The sequence below is a fragment of the Phoenix dactylifera genome, chromosome 1, assembly GCF_051530095.1.
Source record: "Phoenix dactylifera cultivar Ajwa chromosome 1, Ajwa_hap1_PhDact_Kaust_v1.1, whole genome shotgun sequence".
In the NCBI taxonomy this organism is placed as follows: domain Eukaryota; kingdom Viridiplantae; phylum Streptophyta; class Magnoliopsida; order Arecales; family Arecaceae; genus Phoenix; species Phoenix dactylifera.
The window spans coordinates 41,374,906-41,396,611 of record NC_143190.1 but is presented as its reverse complement, the minus strand read 5'-3'; the positions used below and the strand labels follow the sequence as shown (position 1 = coordinate 41,396,611).

General features: G+C 39.6%; 1 protein-coding gene and 1 pseudogene across 13 annotated transcripts; both read right to left on the bottom strand.

The window, feature by feature from the left end:
- Positions 1-205: 205 nt before the first annotated feature.
- Positions 206-18,431, bottom strand: LOC120105472 (G-type lectin S-receptor-like serine/threonine-protein kinase At2g19130 pseudogene; annotated as a pseudogene). 9 transcript variants are annotated; one of them, XR_015967399.2, is made up of 8 exons: positions 18,325-18,431; positions 18,165-18,240; positions 1,871-2,003; positions 1,672-1,743; positions 1,529-1,599; positions 1,031-1,355; positions 602-757; positions 206-512 (listed from the first exon to the last, which is right to left on the bottom strand). The product of XR_015967399.2 is annotated as a G-type lectin S-receptor-like serine/threonine-protein kinase At2g19130 pseudogene, transcript variant X8 (transcript). The 9 variants fall into 9 exon arrangements; XR_015967398.2 differs by having other exon boundaries at positions 207-512; positions 18,165-18,426; XR_015967400.2 differs by lacking the exons at positions 18,165-18,240; positions 18,325-18,431 and adding an exon at positions 3,342-4,023 and having other exon boundaries at positions 207-512.
- On the bottom strand, positions 12,529-16,130 carry LOC120112906 (nicotinate-nucleotide pyrophosphorylase [carboxylating], chloroplastic-like). 4 transcript variants are annotated; one of them, XM_089923655.1, is made up of 6 exons: positions 15,788-16,129; positions 15,638-15,701; positions 14,653-15,548; positions 13,749-13,965; positions 12,909-12,969; positions 12,541-12,816 (listed from the first exon to the last, which is right to left on the bottom strand). In XM_089923655.1, exons 1-3 carry the CDS (start codon positions 16,022-16,024, stop codon positions 15,406-15,408), a joined length of 444 nt encoding a protein of 147 aa, XP_089779781.1. In that variant the 5' UTR covers positions 16,025-16,129; the 3' UTR covers positions 12,541-12,816; positions 12,909-12,969; positions 13,749-13,965; positions 14,653-15,405. The 4 variants fall into 4 exon arrangements, with proteins under 4 accessions (XP_088557462.1, XP_089779781.1, XP_089779777.1 ...); XM_088701336.2 differs by lacking the exon at positions 14,653-15,548 and having other exon boundaries at positions 12,529-12,816; positions 15,788-16,130; XM_089923651.1 differs by having other exon boundaries at positions 12,543-12,816; positions 13,749-15,548.
- Positions 18,432-21,706: the final 3,275 nt, after the last annotated feature.

Here is a 21,706-nt window from a genome sequence, read left to right as displayed (position 1 = left end):
ATATAATGATAGTCTTTTTTTTATTCTAAATATTATCTGACACTTCTAAACCAATTATACAAAAATAGAATTAGAAGAATAAATGCTCAGATCAAATTCCAACATAAGGAACAAAACAAATCGTCCTTTCTTTAAGTTGGCAGAAATCATAAGTTTGTCACCCACAAGCAGAACACAGTGGTGCAGCCAAAAAAATCAGACGGAGGCTATATTTTAAAGATAATACTAGTATATAACCTGCATGATGCATAAGGTACAATTTTTGTTCCTTCTTCCAACTATTCTTCAAATACAATATAGCAATATAATAATTATAACAAACAGAAGGCTTCAATAATTCTATTGCACATTAAACAATTAACTTTAATGATGGCCGAGTAGAAGCCCCCATCATTTTCCGCTGTGTATATCTTTCTGTCTGTCTCAACATCAAAAATAGTCACCACATTTTCCGCTGCTGCTGCTAAATACTGTCCAATGTAAGGCTGAAACCTAACTTGCACTGTACCACCCTGTTTGACCAACAATAAAGAATTAATACATGATCACAATTAACTACAACCAAAGGTGAACATATAAAAGCATAATCATGAAAACTAACCTTAGAAACACGTGAGCATGAAAACTGGCTGACACTCCATAACCGAATTTCACCATTGCCATCACAAGAGCAGGGGAGATCTGTCTTCTTTGGATGAAAATCAAGAGATGTCACCTGGGAGTTGTGCCCATTGAATACATGCAAACAATAACTCGGCTGCAAAACAAGCCGAGATACTCAAATATCAGAGAGTTGATAACATTAAGAAATAAGAGATACACTTTAAGCATCTCTTTATCAGAGAGTTGGATACTCAACAAGCATGTCAAACTAGCAGGGAAAGTCATAAGAAATAAGAGATATCTTTAGCAAAACCTCCAAATATCAATCTGCAGAGATCAATAACATTAAGACCTCTATATGATATCATATAAAAAAATAAGCAGCTTAGAGAAAAACTCAAAAACTTTATAGTCTTTCACAAGGTACCTGTCTAGCAGTAAATAAAGTTCTGGGCTGGTTAAGAGTCCTAGGCTTCAGAGAAGCATTAACAAAAAATTGCTATTGGAGATAAAGAAAATGCATGCTCTGTTTGATCCAGTGATCCCTGCATGATGGTTGAAACAACTGAATTGGCAACTTCACTGCTGCCGTGTTCATACATTCCTGGACAGGCAAAATTTGCAAATTCCACATCTCAAGGCTTCACCTGCTCCCTGGGTGCGAGCATTTTTTGATAGCTGATTTTGAATAGACTTTGACTAATGACAACCTTATCAAGCCAAGGTGGTCAGGAGATATCCACTTGTGTAATCTGCGAAGTTGGTGTATAGATAACCATCAGTTGTTCATCAAATGCTTGTATCAGGCCCATTTGGGAGCATCAGTCTTGTTGGTTTCAATGCCAGTTGGCATCTCTACCAACAGCATAGTGTAAATGGAGGCAGGGCCATCTGCTGCCCTGAAATAGGATTTGCTGTTAGTTACCTTCAGGAGTCCTGGGCTTTGCTGTTAGCCGCCTTCAGTACTTTTAATCCTCTTGGAGTGTAAGATCATCCCTATTAAATATAAGAAAAATGCTTGTTATTCGCCAGATAAGCACCGAAGACAGCTACACTTGAAACCAAAACCTTCAGCAAGAATTTTCTGCCGAGCCTCATAACCCATGCTAACATCAATATAGCAGATCCGCAGTTCCTCACCTAAACCAGTTAAAATATTAATTAATTATCAAGACAATTAGCTTCCATTCATAGTAGAAAAGAAAAGGATAGTATAATGCAAATAATTTCATAAGGTAACTGGAACAAAGATTGTGCCTTAACAGACCTGCTTCGATGTCATGGACAGCCTTCAATTTTGCATTTGCATTCTCTATCCATAATATATGTGTATTTGGATCCCACCTGAGAATGCTGGAACTCCACATCTCTAAATCGCCTCCCTCGGGGCATATTGTTACCTGGTATGTACAAAAAAGAATCAATATTTGGTTAAATGATAAATTTATACTAAATAAAGGGCTAATAAAAGAGAATACAATTTGTTGAACATATTTCATGGTTGCTACATTATAGTACCCAATATTCTTAAATTGTCAAATTGACATTATTTACAGTATACGGGCTTGGTATGGAGCTGTAACGAGACATGGTACAACTACTGTGCCAACTCTAATAGTACACCATACCGACCCGTCCCATATTGATAAGTTAATGATACAGGATCCAATGGCAAGATTATAATTCTTGATTTTATCAATATTATACATTATTTATATGTTCACAACGACATTGTATTTGACAATCCGACTAAAATTATATAAAAAGCTAGAGCAACTTAAATGAAATAAGATCTGTCTTGTGGAACTTGATGAAGTTTAAAGGAAGTTGACCTATGGGATCCCATTAACAGACCAATTTTACTAGTCAAAGAGTCAGTACTAGTCACGTTATGGTATTGTTAACCCTGCCGATAGGCTAGTTTCTAGGCTCAAGTTACCAAATTAAACTTTAAATGGAGTCAGATATTGAGCAGGACTTTGCAACTACTGCTAAATATATTAATGCAAGAGGTAGTAAAGCTTATCCGGTCATATTAGATTTTATCTCCTTTGTTTCTCCTTATAAATCTCTATATTTCTCCCAACAATCTTAAAATTCTTCCCATGGTTTCTGAAAATTTCTTTATTTCATTACTGAATCAAACAGTCAGCTTTAATTTAAAAATATCAATCACATTACACCATGTATGTCTGCCCTCATCAAACTCTTTTAATACACCTTAACTTCACCTTTTCCAAGCTGAAAGATTTCGGACTCCTTTAGAACTCCCTGGACCGAGTAAAAACATTCTTTTCCTAAAACAGAAAAAAGAAGAAAAAAAAAGGATCAAGTAGGTACAGGACTATGCAAGCCACAAGCATCAAGAGATTTGTTCCCCTGCACTTGTGGTACGCCTCAAGCAGCAATGTATGCAATTTTTCAAGTACATGCTCACAGGCACAAAAAAAAAGGAGTAAGCTAGACCTCAAGCTCCTCACTTTTACCATATAACAAGATACATTACTTTTACTGTTCCACATAGCAGCAATTATAATCAAGATTCCCATCAGTATTCCAGGACACAAAAAACTCTTAACACCTATTCCCCCATATATTTCCAAAAATAACTCATATTAATTTCAATGGACAAAAAATATTTGAACTACATGAATGAACAACAGGGAACCCGATACTTTCCCGATTAAAATCCTCAGAAAAACCGAGAAACATCATTTGCCTAAGAAAGAAGTGCATACCTGAGATCAGAGAAGACAACGGCTCGCGAGCTTCAAACTCGGATCTCAACGCCGTTAATCTGTTCCAAAATCTTAACCCTTGTTCCCCAACAGCTCCGATGTGGTAATTAGCTTCGGAATCCAGCCACTGGTGACGCCTCTGGATCGATCCACTGTAACCCTGCGAAGATTGAAAGAAGGGAGGAAGAAGGGGTGAAGAATAAGAGGTGAGATTGGGTATGGGAATGCGGGGAGCAGCAAAGTGAGAGCAAACGATACCCTTACCGTGGCCCAAAAAACCCTAAAATTAAAGGCTGCTACCGTCCCAACTTGAAACCCTAGAGAGGAATCCCCTTTTCTTTTCTTTCTTTTCCATAATGGAATTTTTTTTCTGGATATGGTACGAAGAACCGAATCCAGGGGCGCTTCACCAGCTTCCCCTTTGTTTCCTCTCAAAGGCCCTGGGGTCGGTCGTTCGGCAACACGGAAGCTTTGCAGAAGGAGGCGGAGAAGGAGGAGAACAAGCGAGAAGAAGGGAGCGGAGGGAGGAGGAGAAAAATACCTCGGTTGGTCGGTCGGTCGGCGCCGGAGAGGAGGGAGGAGGAGAAGGGGTTGGAGTCGGACGGCCGGCACCGGAGAGGAGCAAGACGGAAGTGAACACGGAAGCTCGAGCAGCGCCGGAGAGGAGAAATAAGGGCTCGATCGGGGTCGGTCGCTGGTGTGCTCGCATTCGACGACGCTTATAAGCGTCGTTGTAGGTCTGGAAGAACAACGACGCGTAATAGCGTCGCCCTATAACCAATTCCCACGCTTCCGAGCGTGAGTTGGAAATATGGACTATGACGACGCTTAAAAGCGTCGTTTATTCCTTTGAATTGCCGACGCTTATGATAAGCGTCGGCAAAAGTTCAAGGGAGGCCAAATTTGCCGACGCTTTTCCATAGCGTCGGCATTGAAGCGTCGGCTTTGCTTCTTTCTTTTGTAGTGCTTGCTCTCCCTTGAACAAGAAGGATTGGAGAAAGAAGAATAAAAAGGGAGCAACAAGTTGCAGCCTTTTTATTTTGGGTGGAAGAAGGAAGGGAGAAAGGAGAGCCAACCCCTCCTCCTTTTTCTTTTGTTGGCGGCTGCTAAGAGGGATTAGAGAGGGTCTTTCACGGCTGAAAAGGGGTTGAAAATCTCTTATTTGGCGTGGGCCCCTTTCCCTCTTTTAATTAGCCGTGTGGAGCTCCTAAAAAATAGGAGCTCCATGTTTATCTTTTAGGAAAGAGGAGGGGCGGTACGCCCCTCCCTCTTTTCCTCACGTAAAGAGCCAAGGGAAGAGAAATTCTTCCATGTATGGCTGCCCCTTTATCCCCTTTTTAAATAGCGTATGGAGCTCCTAAAAAATAGGAGCTCCATCCTTATCTCAAGAGAGGCGTACGCCCCTCTTGGTGCCGCACCAAAGAAACATGAGAGGAGGGGGCGTACCCCCTCCTCTTGTGTGCATCTAATCCTCATGTAATGAGGATTAGGTGGTCCCTCAAATTAGAGATCTAATCTAATTAGATCTCTACCAAATTATGAACCAATTTGGATTTATAAAAGTCCTAATCCAATTAGGACCTAATTGAATCATGACTCAATTGAATTCTTCAATTCTAATCTAATTAGGAGTCATCTTAATTTATTAGATTAAAATTAATTAGGACTTAAGAAATTCTAATTCAATTAGGACTTTAGAAATCCTACTCCAAGTAGGACTCTAATTTAATTTGAAATCCTAATCCAATTAGGACTCTAGGAATCCTACTCCAAGTAGAACTCATATTTAATATGATCAAGTCCAATTAAATTAAATCTAATTAATTCAATTAAATTGCAATACAATTGCAATTACTCCTTCTTCAACTCACTAACTCTTAGTGGGTTACACCAATTATCAATCAAATTGATAATTATGAATTATTTGGGATTCCAAATCACAATTCAACCATCGGATCGGTCAATACCTCTAATGTGTGTGATCCCATAGGTTCTATTCTGTCTGGTAGTGAGATATATTACGATCTCCATCACAATATCATTGAAAACTCCTTTCAATGGGTTGGAACAATTCCAACTCAACTCACCAGGGATCATCGATCATCAAGATAGTTCATGTGACTCTCACCATCCACCAGTGACATGTAGCAGCATGTAGTGGCAACCCAGCAGAATGGAATGATGAACTTCTAGATGCAGTTATCGTATGATACAGTCTTTCTATCATGGATCCCTGCAGAACGGAGGTCATGGATAACTCGTCAAACCCCGTCGTCTGTCATATGTCTAGATTTATTCGACTTAAGTTCGAGAGTGGAAAACTCTTTCTCCACTGTTCATACTGCCCCGGCCGAGGTCTTACGAACTCAGTCGTATAAATCACATAGGATCACTCCTTATCTACCAAGGTCGATAGATTCCATGTAGGTGCATACCCTACTCCTACAGTGAACCTACTGCAGCCAATCTACACTACATGGATCCATATGGCTAGAGACCATGTATACGTGCAGTTAAATTGCAATAATCTTACTGGGAATAGCTGAAGCACCGCAGGTCAAAGGACTAGTCACACTACTGCAACATCAAGCAAGTCACTGACGAGTGGATAGACATCCAAGTGACTTCTTGTCTTGGTCACGCTCAGTACCCTTGTTCTCTAACAAGCACCTGCATTATCACTTCAGTGTCCCTACACTGTGGACTCGAGTCTCGTCCATCCATAAGGAAAGCGATCTGTGCACTGATCTCATCGGATCGATCACCGTCCTCATGATGATCCATTGATCAGGAGCATTTAGAAATTAATCACCAATGATACATGGCTCAAATTCTCAACTCTTGAGAATATGTATCATCATCTTATTAATTTCTTGGACGATTCATAGATACATAAACAATATGAAAGAAAAGAATGCCCATTTATTAATCAATAATAATAAAGTTAAGTACAAAATTATGTCCCGGAATTAATAATGTGTCGGTCAGATTGGATTCTGGGGCATACTTCTAACAAACATAGCAGGGCTCCTGAGGGCAATTATGCATGCAGTCTACTACATTCAGTACCATTCTTTTGTAAATTTGCATAGAACATGGAAATGATGGTGGGTGACTATTCAATGAATGAAATGTGAGAGATAATGCATAAAAATACTAAAATGATTTCTCAAAAGAGTTTGTGCATGCCATCCTGCAAATTCTAGCTTCCATAAATCAGCTAAGACTGCCTACAGCAATCAAAACCAGATAACATATGCCAAGCTATGGTACATTAAAGATAATGGAATATGCATGGGCAATACTGATCGGACTTCAATTATATGGAAAATACGAGGATTTAAGTTATTCTTCACTCAATTACACGAGGACATGAAGGGTGTGTAACTTCACATCTGAGTACATGACGCCTTGACCATTATTAGTATACCAATTACTTATGCTACAAGAACATTCAACACTTCATAGACGTGGAATGAAGCTACAACTTTGCGATGCTATTGGAAAAATACAAAGTGGACTCACTTAGATGGTATGCGGAGCTTGGGAAGTCCTGGGCATCTTCACACATTAGAACTCCTTGATGCTGTGCTTTTAACTTGAGAGCCGATAGAAGTGGTACTCCGTGTTTGGGAACTTTGATTCGATGACAAGTCTGAGAAGAAATTTATGTTCTCCGGGCTTTCCGCAAGAATTTGAAGTGATCTTGGAATAGGAGGCATGTTCATTTCTAGAAAGCCCTCTAAAGTTTGAACAACCTGTCCCATCGTTGGCCTGGATCTTTCATCGTCCTGAATGCACCAGTAAGCAACTTTGCAAGCTCTTTCGAGCTCTTCGATACTCACATCATCACCCAATCTATGATCCACCAAGCTTTGGACATCCCCTTGCACGAGTCTGTTCGCAGCCAATGCAGGAAAACATGCAGCTTTTTCTTCCTCTATCCGCTCTAAGTTTCTCCTGCCAGATATAATTTCCAAAAGCATCATCCCGTAGCTGTAGACATCAGCTTTGGTAGTGATGGCTACCCCAGTTAGCCATTCAGGTGCGAGATAACCTCTTGTTCCTCTCATCGTAGTCAATACTCGGCTGAAATCCCGGCCTACAAGCTTTGCCAGACCGAAGTCTGCCACTTTTGGAACAAAGGACGCATCCAGTAGAATGTTTTCTGGCTTTATATCGCAGTGTATAATGCAGTCCCTGCACTCCTCGTGGAGATAAGCCAATCCTCTAGCAGTTCCAAGAGCAATTCGGTGCCTCGTGTTCCAGTCCAAGACCATGGAATTGTTCTGGAACAGCTGGGTATCCAGAGAACCCTTTGGCATGAATTCATAAACCAGCAACCTTTTGGCGCCTTCGGAGCAAAACCCAAGAAGTCGAATCACGTTCACATGCTGCACCATTCCAATCGTGCTCACCTCGGACCGGAACTGCTTCTCTCCCTGACGAAGGCCTTCAAGCTTCTTTACAGCTATGGCGGTCGAATCCGGCAAGAACCCCTTGAACACCGAACCGAAACCTCCTCCACCCAATTTCTCGGAGAAGTTCTTGGTGAAATGCTGCAGGTCGCTGTATCTGAATGGCACCAGAACTCTCCCTACTGCTTTAACAGCATGAATCCTCCGCCTCTTCCGGCACCTCCAGATCAGCACCCATATGATAGCCACACAAACTACCAAGCCCGCAACCGCACCGGGGACGGCCCCGTCGACGGCCCCGTCGACGGCCGTTCCCTTCTTGCTCGTGGAGTCTGGCAGCTCCGAAGCAGCCAGCCGAAGGTAAAGGGTTACATCCGATCCGTCTTGCTCCTGTAGATTCATTAAATCCCCGTGCCACACGAAACACCCACCATTAAATAAGTAAGCAGTACAAGAGCAATCATTCAAACAGGCTGATTCACAATCTTCAGCACTCCCAGCATCTAAATTCTGAGCATTTTCTGGCAACTTCACACTATCCATCGGATAAAACCCATCTTTCCTGACATTCGCGAGTTGTTGCTACCGCACTGCAATGGAGTGCTCCTAACGCAACCCCCTGTTCGATCCAGCAAATCCCATTCGGTCTGGTTCCGCGCCACAAAACCCTTGATGCATTTGCAGAATGTCCCACTGCTCTCGCTGCAGCTCCCGAACGGCCCGCAGAGACAATACACTTTGCACTGCGCTCTCGGCTGGGCCCAGAGCAGTTTCCACGTCTGGGAATCTTCCATCCATGTGAACTGCCTCATCTGCCCTGAGAGGTCTATTATAATCCTCGAGATGATCGAGGGATATGTAACAGAGTAAGTCAAGTACTCCTCGTCATTATCGTAATCGTATTTTAAGTCGTATTTATAATTCTTCATCATTCCCGGCGGCAAACCAAAGTCTTCTCCATCCCAATACCATCCAGACGTATTCCACTGAATGAAGGCTCCGTTGCTTCCGTCGAATTCAAAGGAGAAGATCCCAGGAGCTGGGTCAGCTGTGCTCCTCCAGGAGATGAGTCTTTGGTTCAGGCCGAGCTTGCCTCCGGGGAGCCAGGTATCGGTGGGGTGGTCGATGCTCTGCCACAAGATCATGGAGGAGTTGGAGCCACCTGCAAGCACAAGGTTTCCAGTGTCTCGGAGAACCGCTACAGTGGATTTGGCGGAGATGCTGGCGTTAGTGGACCAGATTTGGGCTTTGGACTGGTTGAGGAGAACCAAGTTTCCATCGTCAGAGAGCCTGAGCTCGGATTTGGTCTTGTCTGAGACAGGGGTTTCTCTGTTGGCTACCCAGACGGGGGTTTGCTGTGAGACTTTTTTGTACCAGATGCCTATGTAGTATTTGGAGGAGTTACTTGGAGAGAAGAAGCCCAGAACAAAGTCGCCTCCTTTGGAGGTTAGCTTCTGGTCCCCTGAGATGGAGGAGTTGGAAGAGATGGTGTCAGCTGAGAAGGAGAGAGGGCTTTGGAGAGCTAAGAACAGGAGGAACAGGAGGAGAGAGAAGGAAGGGGAAGGAAAGGGAGACGGGGTTTTGGGAAGAGCCATGGCTGCAACGCTGTGAGATGGAAAACAGGCATAGGACTGAGGATAAGGGGAGGAAGTAGAAATACTGAGGACAAATGATATATTTTTTTTAAAATTTGACAAATGATTTTATTGACGCGTGACTCCGACCCATTAGACTTTGACCAAGTCATGGTGCTAGATTACTAAAGATATCCTTTCTTTTGGTTTCAAGTGTTTAGACTGAAGTAGCCACTTGACTAAGGCACTGTTTGAGGGATTTTTGGAGAATCAAAAAGCATTTTCGGACCTTTCAAAAGTTCTTTTAGATGAAATAGGAATGTTTGGTAAAATGATATATTTTTAAAAAATTTGACAAACGATTGTATTGACTCGTGACTCCGACTCATTAGACTTTGAATAAGTCATGGTGCCAAATTACTAAAGATACCTCTTCTTTTTGTTTCAAGTGTTTAGACTGGAATACCCACTTGACTAAGTTGTAGGAGTTCAGAGGATAAGAGTATATCTGACAGAAGAATATACAGAGTGAATTATTTCTCAAATAAAAATAAATTAAAAAAAGACTACAATGTGAATTGGTGCAAGAGTTCAAGCGCAATGTCTACATGGCATTGTGTACTTGGTGAGAGCCAGTTTTTGAGGATTTCAACAATAAATTATATTCTAGACATCTTGTAAAACCTCAGGAAAGGAAAAAAAAAAGAGGCTCATGGGCAGGCCCGAAGAGGCGAGGCCTAGCCCGACCTATGCTCGGCCCATGAGGGAAAAAGGGGAAGAAGACCCTAGCTGGGAGTCTTCTTCCTCCCCGAATCCGGTGGAGAAGAAGGCATCTCGAAACAACCTGAGTTCGATTCGAATTCGAAGATCTTGCCTATAAATCTGATCCCCTTCTCCTCCTCAGATTTCCACCCCATGAATCGCCGCCAATTTCGAGTTGCTTTTTCGAGTTCTTCCCTTGATTCCTCACCAAAAACGTCATCAGATTGTCGCCGGACTGAGGTAAGACCTGAGCCATCCCCTCTTCTTCTCCTGGCCATCTAGCCATCGATTTATTTTGAATTAAGCCGGCAAATCACCGGGCCTTCATCCAAAAATAGAGTACTTTGCCTGGGCCCCTTTTCTTCCTTGTTCCGCCACCACCAGCCGTCGGGTTTGGCTAGGTTTTACCGCAGTCAAGGAACCCCTGAGATCATGTAGTGGTGCGTTAAGAGAAAAACAACCACTGTCTTGGCCAAGATGGGAGGATCTCTTCTTCATTTTTCTATTGTTCTTTCATCCTCTTTTCTTGCTTTTGCCGGCCACCACCGCCGACAAGGATCGTCGTTATAGGGCCGCCAGGACCGAGTGGAGGGGCTACGGTGGACACTGATCATGGAGTCCTTCCGGAATGGTTGAGAGGGAGAGGGAGAGGAATGTGTCTCCCTTATTTCGGAAAGAAGGGGAGTGGAGAAGAAGAGAGTTCTTCTCTCTTTTCTCTCTTTCTCTCTCTAATTTTTCTCTCTTCTCTCTTAGGGTTTCTCTCTCTAGCTTGATTCGGCGAGATCATTATTTTGAGGACTACTGGATAGTCCTTGAGTGCTAGTGGACCCTTTGGAGGATCAATGGAGGGTTCTCGTTTGTCATATACCCGGATAAATTCTAATGTTGACTTGGTTCTATAGGAGAACAATCTGTTGGACGAGAGAACATTGAGCAGGATTCTGCATACTCTATTCGTAGATCGTGGTGTGGGCAGGTGATTAGTCTGTCTGGATTGTCAGTAAAAAGGTAAAAATCTTTGTAGGCCGACCTGCATGATATAAATACTTTTGTACCTATATATGTATGATATGCTATGGTCCAAATAAAGTAAGAATAGTTTTATATTAATTTGTATTTTGATCATATTTGCTTGTGATTGGTATTATGATGGATGCATGTATGCGCATAACTTACATTTGCATAATCAGACTAATGGATGTGGTGCTCTAGATAACCATGCTATATATTGATTGCCTCATCATGAGCTGGAAATATGACTATGATTAGTTTAAAATTGGAAATGAATAAAAAGAAATTGATGTATGGATGTGAATTAATTAAATAAACGGAAACTTTGGGCTTATCTCGTTACTATTGATTGCCCCGTCACAGGCTAGAAATGTGATATTATCGATTGCCCTGTCACAGGCTGGAAATATGATATTATCGATTACCCCGTCATAGGCTGAAAATGTGATATTATCGATTGCTCCATCACAAACTAGAAATGTAATAACATGACCGAAATTTAGCCCAAAGTTGATAAGATAATTAATCTAGATCAAGTTAATAAGGAATGGAATGAAAAGCATTGAAAATAGTAAAGAAGATTTATGAACTACCATATGCTATATCACTCTTGAATCACTGGATTTCTGTTGATATTTGATGTACATATTTATATTGATTATTCAAACAATATTGATAGTCGCTTTGTGATTTTATGATATGTGCAACGTTTTCTATGGGCTTCAAACCTATTTTATTATTATGTTGGTGTGGATGTATGAAAATTCTTACTGGATTGTAAAGCTCACCCTCCTTCATTCTCTTTTAGAGTCGTAAGATGCATAGACACTACAAAAGAAAGGAAATCTCCCGACGCTTTTGTTGGTCTATACCGACGCTTATAAGCGTCGGCGAATTCCAAGCCCACGCTTCGCAAAGCATGGCTCAGACGTCGGGCAGGTGGGCGTGGGTCGGGTTTAACCCGACGCGTTTAAAAAGCGTCGTTGGTCTATGCCGACGCTTTTAAGCGTCGTTCCTTTTATCATACGCCGACGCTTATAAGCGTCGGCGAGAGGGGTTGCTTTTCCCGACGCTTTTAAGCGTCGTTTCTTCTATCAGACTCCGGGGAGAAGGGTTGGTTACTACGGGTTTAGGCCGACGCTTAAAAGCGTCGTTACAGGCTTGCTTTTCCCGACGCTTTTAAGCGTCGTTTCTTCTATCAGACTCCGACGCTTATAAGCGTCGGGGAGAATGGTTGGTTACAACAGGTTTAGGCCGACGCTTAAAAGCGTCGTTAAAGGCGTGCCATTAGCTTTTTTCTGTTGCATTTCCCGACGCTTATAAGCGTCGGCATTAAATTTTTTTTTAAAAAAAAATTTTGTAACAGTAATTTTTAAATACTCTGTGTGCATTAAATTCTTACAAAACAATAGAAACAAATACACTGAATCACATATATAACACAATATGAGTCACAAACAAGAACTTTGATTACATTCATATTATCATATTTGATTACATTGTGCTTCAAAAACATTCTAAAAACATACAAGTCAAATTCCTAAGTACACAATCTACAATATGTATCAAGTTTCCTAAATGAGAAGCCAACTCTCGAGTTTGTTTAGCGAACTTCGCATCTTGGACTACTGGGTTGTTAGTGCGCACAGGCGGCGAGCCACAGAAGAAGCCTGCTTGGTTGTTCATGTCTGAATCACCATCAGGATCATCCTGAGAAGGACCAAACTTTAAAAAAGTTGGATACGAAAACTAATAAATTAAGACTAAAATATCTGTTACATGATTTTGAAGTAGACGGGTACCTTGTTCAAGATAATTTCAAGGATCTCCGGACCACAATCCCCTCTATGGACAGGCAAAATGCTGGAAAAAAATAAAACAGAATCAGGGAGATGCAACCTTGGCGCCGGCATTGTAAGAATATAACGTTGAAAAGATGAGGGCATTGCGTCATGCATGCTTTACGGGCTTTATCTCTTGCTGGTTAGTTCAAAGTCATTAACTAATATATGTTCACTGGATGCTGACTCATCTTATTGAAATCACTTTGGAGAAACATGAAAAAGAAAAAAAGTTCCATCTGCAATGTCAAATATACTAAGAATGACAAATAAGGTCAAAATTCAACCAGCCTTCTACTTTAATTCAAAACTATAACATGAACCAAACTGGCACAAAATTTATCAACAATTATACGCTTTTTTCAGAAGCATTTTCACTGCACGCTGGGAGTGAGCATCAGAAGCATATTCATTGAATAAAATGTAAATGCAAGAAAGAATCACTCACTTGAAGATGTCTGCAATATCATATATGCAATGGCCTCTTGGCAGTGTATATGCCGGAAATCACCAAGCTTCCTTGACTGGGCCAATATTCTGGTTATGAAAATGTTGGGCAAATCAGCATCCAACAATATGTTGCCAATCATACGGAACAAGGGTGCACTGAAAAAACCTGGAAGTTCCTTTTTAAGGTTTTGTTCCCGGTAGCTGGGAGAAATGGCACTGTAGCAGCTTGACTGAGTCTAAAATTAATACATGAGCACAATAAATACCTAACTTGCACTGTACCACCCTGTTTGACCAACAATAAAGAATTAATACATGAGCACAATTAACTACAACCAAAACACAAGGTACCTGTCTAGCAGTAAATAAAGTTCTGGGCTGCTTTTTTTTTTTTTTTTTTTTGGGTACAACAGCTGCAATAAGAAACAATAAGAAAGACATTTTTATTTCCCAACAGCAGCTTAGAGAAACAATTATACATGGCTCACATAGAGTCAATAAGAAAGACAAAAGTTATAAATATAATCTGCAAACCAAGAACAATGAAAGTGGTTGTTGCTGCCGTAATCTGCAAATCAAGAGTCAAAGCAAACGTATTAATAACGCAAGATACACTATAGATGGAAGTCAAATGCAACAAGACTTTGCTATAATAGAGTCAAATTTAATTGCTCAGGAAGTTGAAAGTGTTATAAATATATGTAAAAGCTCGATAAGTTGATACGATGAGCAGTCCATGAAAATTAATTAGGCCGCTTAAGTCACTTTTCGTACCTCTTCAACCTATAAATTAGAAATCAAAAAGTAAGTGATTAATAAGATTAGCAAGAACGCTGCCACATTTTATCATTCAAACAAATAAGAACTTTTCACATGGCACTTGAAGAAAATACCATCACCACCAGTGCTCGTATATGCCCTACAATACATTTCTAGCCTTTCTTCTTAGAGAGAAAGAGATATTAATACTGCTAGTTTAGATGAGAACAACTTGGCATAGAGAAATAAATTCTTTGTCTTCAAGCTCCAAATAATTAGTAAGCACAGATGACTGAAAAAAATAAGAGGACATGAAAGCAGTGAAATATTAGAATTCAATCAAGGGATTTTTTTTTTATTTTTATTTTTTTGTGTGTATGTGTGTGGCAAAAAGGATGTGGCAGCATGTCTATAGTTTTATTATGTTCTTTTGAGAAAGTACATCCATATGGATTAGCATTTGCAAGAGTATATTGACATGATCAGCGTCTTCCACCTGAGTTGGGAGGTCCCAAGAGATCATGTATCAAACCCCTGGTGGAGAACTGATATTATTTGACTACCAAATCCATCAGAAATTGGCATCTTGCATGGAACTTGATTCTGCTCGTCCGATGGTAAGGTATAGATATCCTATAAATGAACTGTAGTGGAAGTATTGTTGTTCCAACACATAACATCATGTTGAAGATTCCTTGGAATAAATAGGCAGTGAGGAAATTAAATGGACCATATCTGAAGGAGTGGTGGTAGTAGCTGTCTTTTTGAGTCAGTTACAACTTACAAGGTTGTAAGTAGTAATTTCTCAAGGCACTCTTCCAAGAGGAACTTCACCTATCAAGCCCCAATACAGTCTTAGCTGCGCTGTCTTTTTGCCCAATAAGAACAAGTGCCCAAGAAGAATACATGAAGACAGTCCTGAAATAAAATGTTAATCACTCGATTGCAGTCATGTGAGAATTACCAAACAGCAAAATCTTCCCAGCATTAGCCTTGCATCCAGAAAATACATCATAACAATTATAAAAATGAGAATGATGCCATAAATCTGAACACATTAGATATGAAAGGCGTGACCTCAATTGATGGAAACCTGGTCTGGAAATTTATGTTTATGTTTTCTTTACAAATTCAAGATGGACTTTACAAAAAAAAGGCAGTATAATTTCAGCTATCTTACCACTACAACCCTAGCAAACCCAACACAACACAATGAATATGTGCATGAAGAACCATGCAAAATGTAAAGCTATTCTGATTGAGGCTGGAAAAAAGACCATGGAATATTAGTTGATACATGGAAAGCTACCTTGGTAAGTGTTGCTATTCCACTCATTCTTTGCATAAAATTGAGGGCAACCCTTTCTGCCACAATAATGCTGCATGCACATCCTTAACATAACAAATAAAAAAGAAAAATAAACAAGCATTCTCATGAGTATAATCAAAAGACCAAGTCATGTTATAATCTAAATTTTTACCATATACTTTGCCAAACTGCATGCCTTTGTGAACATAGTTTCCATCTTTCTGAGACCATTCAACCTATCAAATTATCCAGAAAAATTCTGCTGAATGAAACTAGCGAGCATTATATTGAATCTTGGAGAATTTATAGCAAGGAGTTATACCTTTAATGATGGATCAACCTCATTAAAAATCATCTCTGCAAAAGAAATTCCAGCAATGACCCCATCCTCCTTTGCAATGAAGTGGGCTTCTGCTTTCATGTCCACCGGAACAGTGGCTAAACAAGTTACATCCCCTGTCTCAATACAAAGAAAACAATAAGCTAGATAATCGTCATACAAGTTCTGCAGGACTTCCACTGCAAAATATTGTGCAAATATTTCTGGTTTCTGGAGCATCAAAACATTTGAGAAAAAACAACTGAAGATGTTTTGTAACAAGAACACAAGTGTTAGCGTTCAGTATTATTATGCAGATTCTATGTACAATAGATTTTATGGAGAAGCCTCCTATTTATACAGGATCCAGATCATCTATTCCCTGCGTCTTTGGAAGAAACTATATCTGAATGACCTCTTCTTGCAGAGAAACATGCGAGATCAAAGCCGCAAGTGTTCTGTCTACTCTGAAAAAATTTAAAACAATCTAAAAACATTCATCTCAAAATCGTAAGTACACAATCTACGATGTATCAAGAGTCGACGGCATCATCATCTCTACGAGTAGATGAAGTATCAGCAACCTACAAGAAAAAATACTTTAGAAACTAAAAATACGAAAGTCATCACGCTCATACAAGAATACATTATAATTATATAAAATATTCAAATATATTTAGTTATGTACCGGAGGAGCAAATCTCTGCAAAAAAGATGAAATATGGTCAAGCTGATCCTGCAAATATGGTCAATATTTGGTTAAATGATAAATTTATACTAAATAAAGGACTAATAAAAGAGAATATAATAACTCATTCAACGTATGCTTCATAAATTGTACTTACCATTATGAAACTACATTCTCATTCAACATCCATCCTGATCAAACTCATTGGCGCATTTACTTCATCAGTTGGCACAACATTATAAGGCATACACTGAGTATAAGTATCATCGTCCTCCTCTTCCAACCTTTTTCCCATATCATACAAGTCCCTAGGTTTCGTCTTAATAACAAGAGACCAATTTTTATCTTTTGAGTCTTGTACAAAAAATACTTGTCGAGCTTGAGATGAAAAAACAAATGGATCATCTTTCAATAGCACACCTGTATGTATCAACCTTGAAAAATTTACTAGTGTGAAGCCATTTATATCTTGCCTCAAACCTCTAGGTGAGTTTATATCCACCCAATTACATCGAAATAATACTACCTTAAACTTTCCATAATAATCCAACTCATAAATATCTGTTAGAGCACCATAATAATTTTTCCCATCCGCCTCAACCATTACTCCACTATTTTGGGTTTTTCTAAATTTCTCACGCTCTTGAGTATGAAATTTAAAACCATTTATAATAAACCCATCATATCTGTTGACAATATTATTCGGACCTCGAGCAATGACTATTAACTCCTCAGAACAATTCCTCTCCATCATCACCGGTACCTAAAAAAAATTATGGAAGTAATGATTAATTTCTCTCTACAAAAATTTTAAAACAAAGCTTAATATATTAGACATCTAACCTGTTCGAAAAGCCATTCTGGAAATAACTCAACCAACCATCGTTGCTCAATCCTTGGTGTAGGACGAATGTTATGGTTGAGACTTCGCTGAGCTATTAAAAATTCTCTGCACGATCAGAAAATCATTAATTAAAAGCCAATATTACATTCTTCTGACATGACAGTAAATTTAAATTTTAAGTAACCGTACTAACCTGCGAGACTCGGATATTATATCACTATGAAGTAAGACATAGCGATGTGCCTGTGCCAACGATTTCTGGTCAAGAACAACACTTTCAACTTTTCCCAAAACTCTTCCGCCAGATGAGAACTTGTAAACATCTGCATTCTCTATGATATCACAATTCCTTTGAGGTCGATTGAAAACCGTTTCAACACCTTCAAGATATCTCGAACAAAATGTCAAACACTCCTCAGCAATATATCCTTCAGCAATCGAGCCCTCGGGATAGGTGAAGAGCAGAACCGTTTACACATTTTTGACATGGACATAAAATCTTTCCGTTCATATTAGATTTCTCAAAAGCAAACTTAATGAAATTCTGAACTCCATCCAAATATTCAGCACTAGATCTTAACTTATTTATCCAACTTTTGTCCATTCTATTAGAATACCGATTGAACTGCAGTATTTAAAAAAAAGATAAACAAAATTAAGTAAAATGCAAAGTAATTAATGTAATTAATGTTCATGTGCTGCACCCTACCCATCGTGCGGATTTATTTCCCACAATGGGGTCCACTTGTAATTAAAGGTCCACATGTAATTAAGGCACGAAACCAAATGCAACAGAATAAGTATATTATGCAGCTGAATGGAATGAGAATGAGAAAGAGAAAGGTTACCACTCAGCAAGCTTAAAGTTTGCAGATAACAGTGTCGGTGAAAGGGGTGAAAGAGAGGGCTCTTCACCTACAATCCCTGTGGATGTACCAACACAAGCATGAACACATGAAATTTATTTAAGAATGTCAACAACAACCAGTTCGAGAAACATCAACTCACCTACTGTTTGATTTCTTATCCTTGCAAGTTGTTGATATGTTTAAATGTCCGAATATGTTGTCTGGAATGAAGATAATGCTTCTCAGAAGATTTATGGTGATCAAAGATTAGAAAAACAACAAAAATAAAGAAACTTTGATTATTGAACTATCTATTATATTTCTTCACAAAAAAAATAGAATTGGTGAGAACTAACCATAAATAGTAGCAAAAACAAGACCACCAGTAACAACATATAGCATCATTAATTTGTAAGGCATCAAAGTTTTTGAATCAGTCATGGGCAATTCATGAGTAAATCATAAAATCTATGATAATGGCAAATAATTAAATATTCTTGATAATTAAAAAAAAAAGCAGTACTAAGGATATATGAAAACATAAAGAGGATAAAACCAGTGAGGTACCTACCAGAGGGTGCACAGTATGAAGCTGAAAACGTAAAGAGGATAAAACCAGAAAATCTGCAAAACAATGGTAAGTAGATGACAAAGTCAATATATAAGATAACAACAAGCAAACTTTAAAGCCATTTATGTATTACATGTATATGAAAAGAGAGAAAGCATAAAGAAAAGAAAAACAACTAAGGATAGCATTGATATAGAGAGATGATATGTTAAACTATTACCAAGAAATTTTTCAAAATCACGTACACTAAAAGCAATATGGTCATAGGCAAACTATCAACAATAAGAATGAATACTCTTGGGGAGGTTGAAGTTCAATGATGATTATACACCTGATCTGACAGTGCAAACTTCAGTTTGCTATTTATTTCTTATTCCAAAGTGAGAGTCTAGGATTCCATCTTTAAAAAATTAAAATTAAAAATAATAGTTTATATTCATTATGCATAGGGATATGTATAGTTTGTTGCAGATGTTCTACAGACTTAATGAGGGCAAGAATAGATTCAAATTTAAAAGGTAAACTTTTCTAGTATAAGGTAATCCAAAATTTTCCACAAAAATAATTAACGGTATCTGCAATGGTGAATGATTATTTTAGATAACTAGAATATAAAAAATGGTGAACTTCCTCTAACCAACTTATGATGTTTTGACCAATTTTACAGCCTTGAGCAGGCCAAGAGGCGTGCATATTGTTTTCTTAAATGCTTTGAAATTCTTAGGACACCCACTTACTACAGCTACCTCTGAGGGAATATATAGATATGGTTGTTGAAGAGAATATAGGAAAGTGCATGGTGTGGCATGGGAGTCCCTTTGAGAAGCATAGGAAAACTAGGAGCATATCCTCAACTACATACATCATAATATTCCACTCAAGAACAGAGTGAGAAGAATTTGAAGACCCCAAACCATACTTTCCCTGGTAGTTGAATTTGTTACTGTACTTGCTATTAAAGCACCCTACCACCGTCACTCTTCCCCCTACTGGAAGTGTTTCAAATGGACTACACACTATAAAAATTAATTTATTGACTAGAAGTAATGATAAATACCGTAGAGCACTTACATAGAAAATCTGAACAAGGATGAAACGTAAGAAGGAATAAAGTGCTAAAGCTGCTTTATGGTCGCAAAGACTCTGTGAACTTAATTTTTCACATTGATCAGGTAATATCCACATCAGGGTTGGGATGACTGCAGACTTTAGTGTAAATAAACTGCACAGAAAAAAGAAGCTAACAGTAAATAAATCGCAAACACATAAAAATTAACAAAGTAGCTGTACAGGTATCAGCTCAACCCCCTGTATGACTATAACTCGTTAACCATTAACTACAAGAAACACGAGATCAGATTGCTGTCGAGTGCAAATAAAATAGCACATAGATATCACGAAAATTAATGCTTGGGACAAATGCCCATTGTTTCACAACCAAAAAAGAAGTTTAATGAAAGAAAGAATTTGACCAGTGCCAAGAAAACCATCTTTGATAACCAATGTTTTCATTTCTGTTTGGTTTTCTTCAATAATCTAAAGAGATAACCACTTTTAAGAAACGAGAGAAGAAGAAGGGAACCGGAGTGCGAGGTCGACGGTGGCGGGGAAGCGAGATGGGGAGGCGATGGATTAATGTCGGCGCGGGACGCCGATCGGAGCTCGGAAAGCGAGATGGGGAGGCGATGGATTGATGTCGGCGCGGGGACGATGATCGGAGCTCGGGAAGCGAGATGGGAGGCGATCGGAGCTCGGGGACGCCGATCGGAGCTCGGGAAGCGAGATGGAGAGGCGATCGGAGCTCGGGGACGCCGATCGGAGCTCGGGAAGCGAGATGGAGAGGAGAGGAGATGGGGACCCTTTTGAATGAGAGGAGAGGAGACGAGACGAGACTTTTTAAGGCAGAGAGGGTTGGAAAGGATTTGGCCTACGACGACGCTTATAAGCGTCGTCGTAGGTCCAGCTTACCGCAACGCTTAAAAGCGTCGTCTATTCTAATGATGTACCGACGCTTTTAAAAAGCGTCGGTAAAATTTGGCGCTGATCAAAACTATCCCGACGCTTTTTCCTAGCGTCGGGAAATGTACCTTTTTCTGTAGTGAGACATGGATGGGTTGGGCGCAGAGTGCGAGCGTTCGAGTCATCAGTTACTTAGATAGTTTATTTGATACCAGTGAACATTGAAAGCTACTGTAATTGAACCAATTTGATTATTTGAATATATTGAATTTATCTATTTACATTAATTAATTAATTACGGAATTATCGGATTTTTGTTGGTTTCCACTTATTTTTTTCATAGACTACAAATTTTTTATTCTCGTGAGATCGAAGATTGTAAGCAAACACGGCGCCCAGACATCTGGAGAAATCAGTATCGCCGTAGTTCCTAAGACCTTGCTAACTATAAGGACCTTGTCGTAACTTTAGCCTCTGACAAAAGTAAAAGCTTCGGGAAGGACGGAGATATGACCTTTGAAACGAGAAGTACGACGACGAGCCAGTAGTCTAACGATACAGATGCCGTCAAAGACAACCGCCTCACCGTATACCAAACGATCTTCGAAGAAATATATATAAAATATCTCCCCCAAAGACTAGCGAAAATAAGCATCCGGGATCCACTCCTGGTTCTTTCAGTGCAGTATTAACTTTCCGAGGTTCCGTAGTTTATGTCCGCCACAGCCTGAGAAACCGTGGATTCATGTTTGAAGGATGCAGGCGACTGCGAAGAAAAATCATTCAGCAATGCGCATTACCCAGACACAGAGATCAAATCACCCCACATGAGATCTCAATCTGTAAACTATTTTGGACATTGTATCGATAGCACGAAAATGTCAATGGATGTGGTGCAAGAGTTCAGCAAAGATGGTGGTATGGAGGAGAACAACTCCAGCAGCCAGCATTTTAAGGTAAGTGACGGTCCTGCAATTGTAACAAATCAAGATGCTGAACATGATGAGGGGCA

What these genes read in the sequence shown, in the direction of transcription:
- LOC120112906 (XM_089923655.1), bottom strand. Translation starts at nt 16,024, where the DNA reads ATGCTCCAGAAACCAGAAATATTTGCACAATATTTTGCAGTGGAAGTC. An exon ending in AGGTTGATCCATCATTAAAG is followed by an intron (nt 15,702 to 15,787) that starts GTATAACTCCTT and finishes ATAATTTGATAG; the next exon opens with GTTGAATGGTCTCAGAAAGA. An exon ending in GCAGTTTGGCAAAGTATATG is followed by an intron (nt 15,549 to 15,637) that starts GTAAAAATTTAG and finishes TGTTATGTTAAG; the next exon opens with GATGTGCATGCAGCATTATT.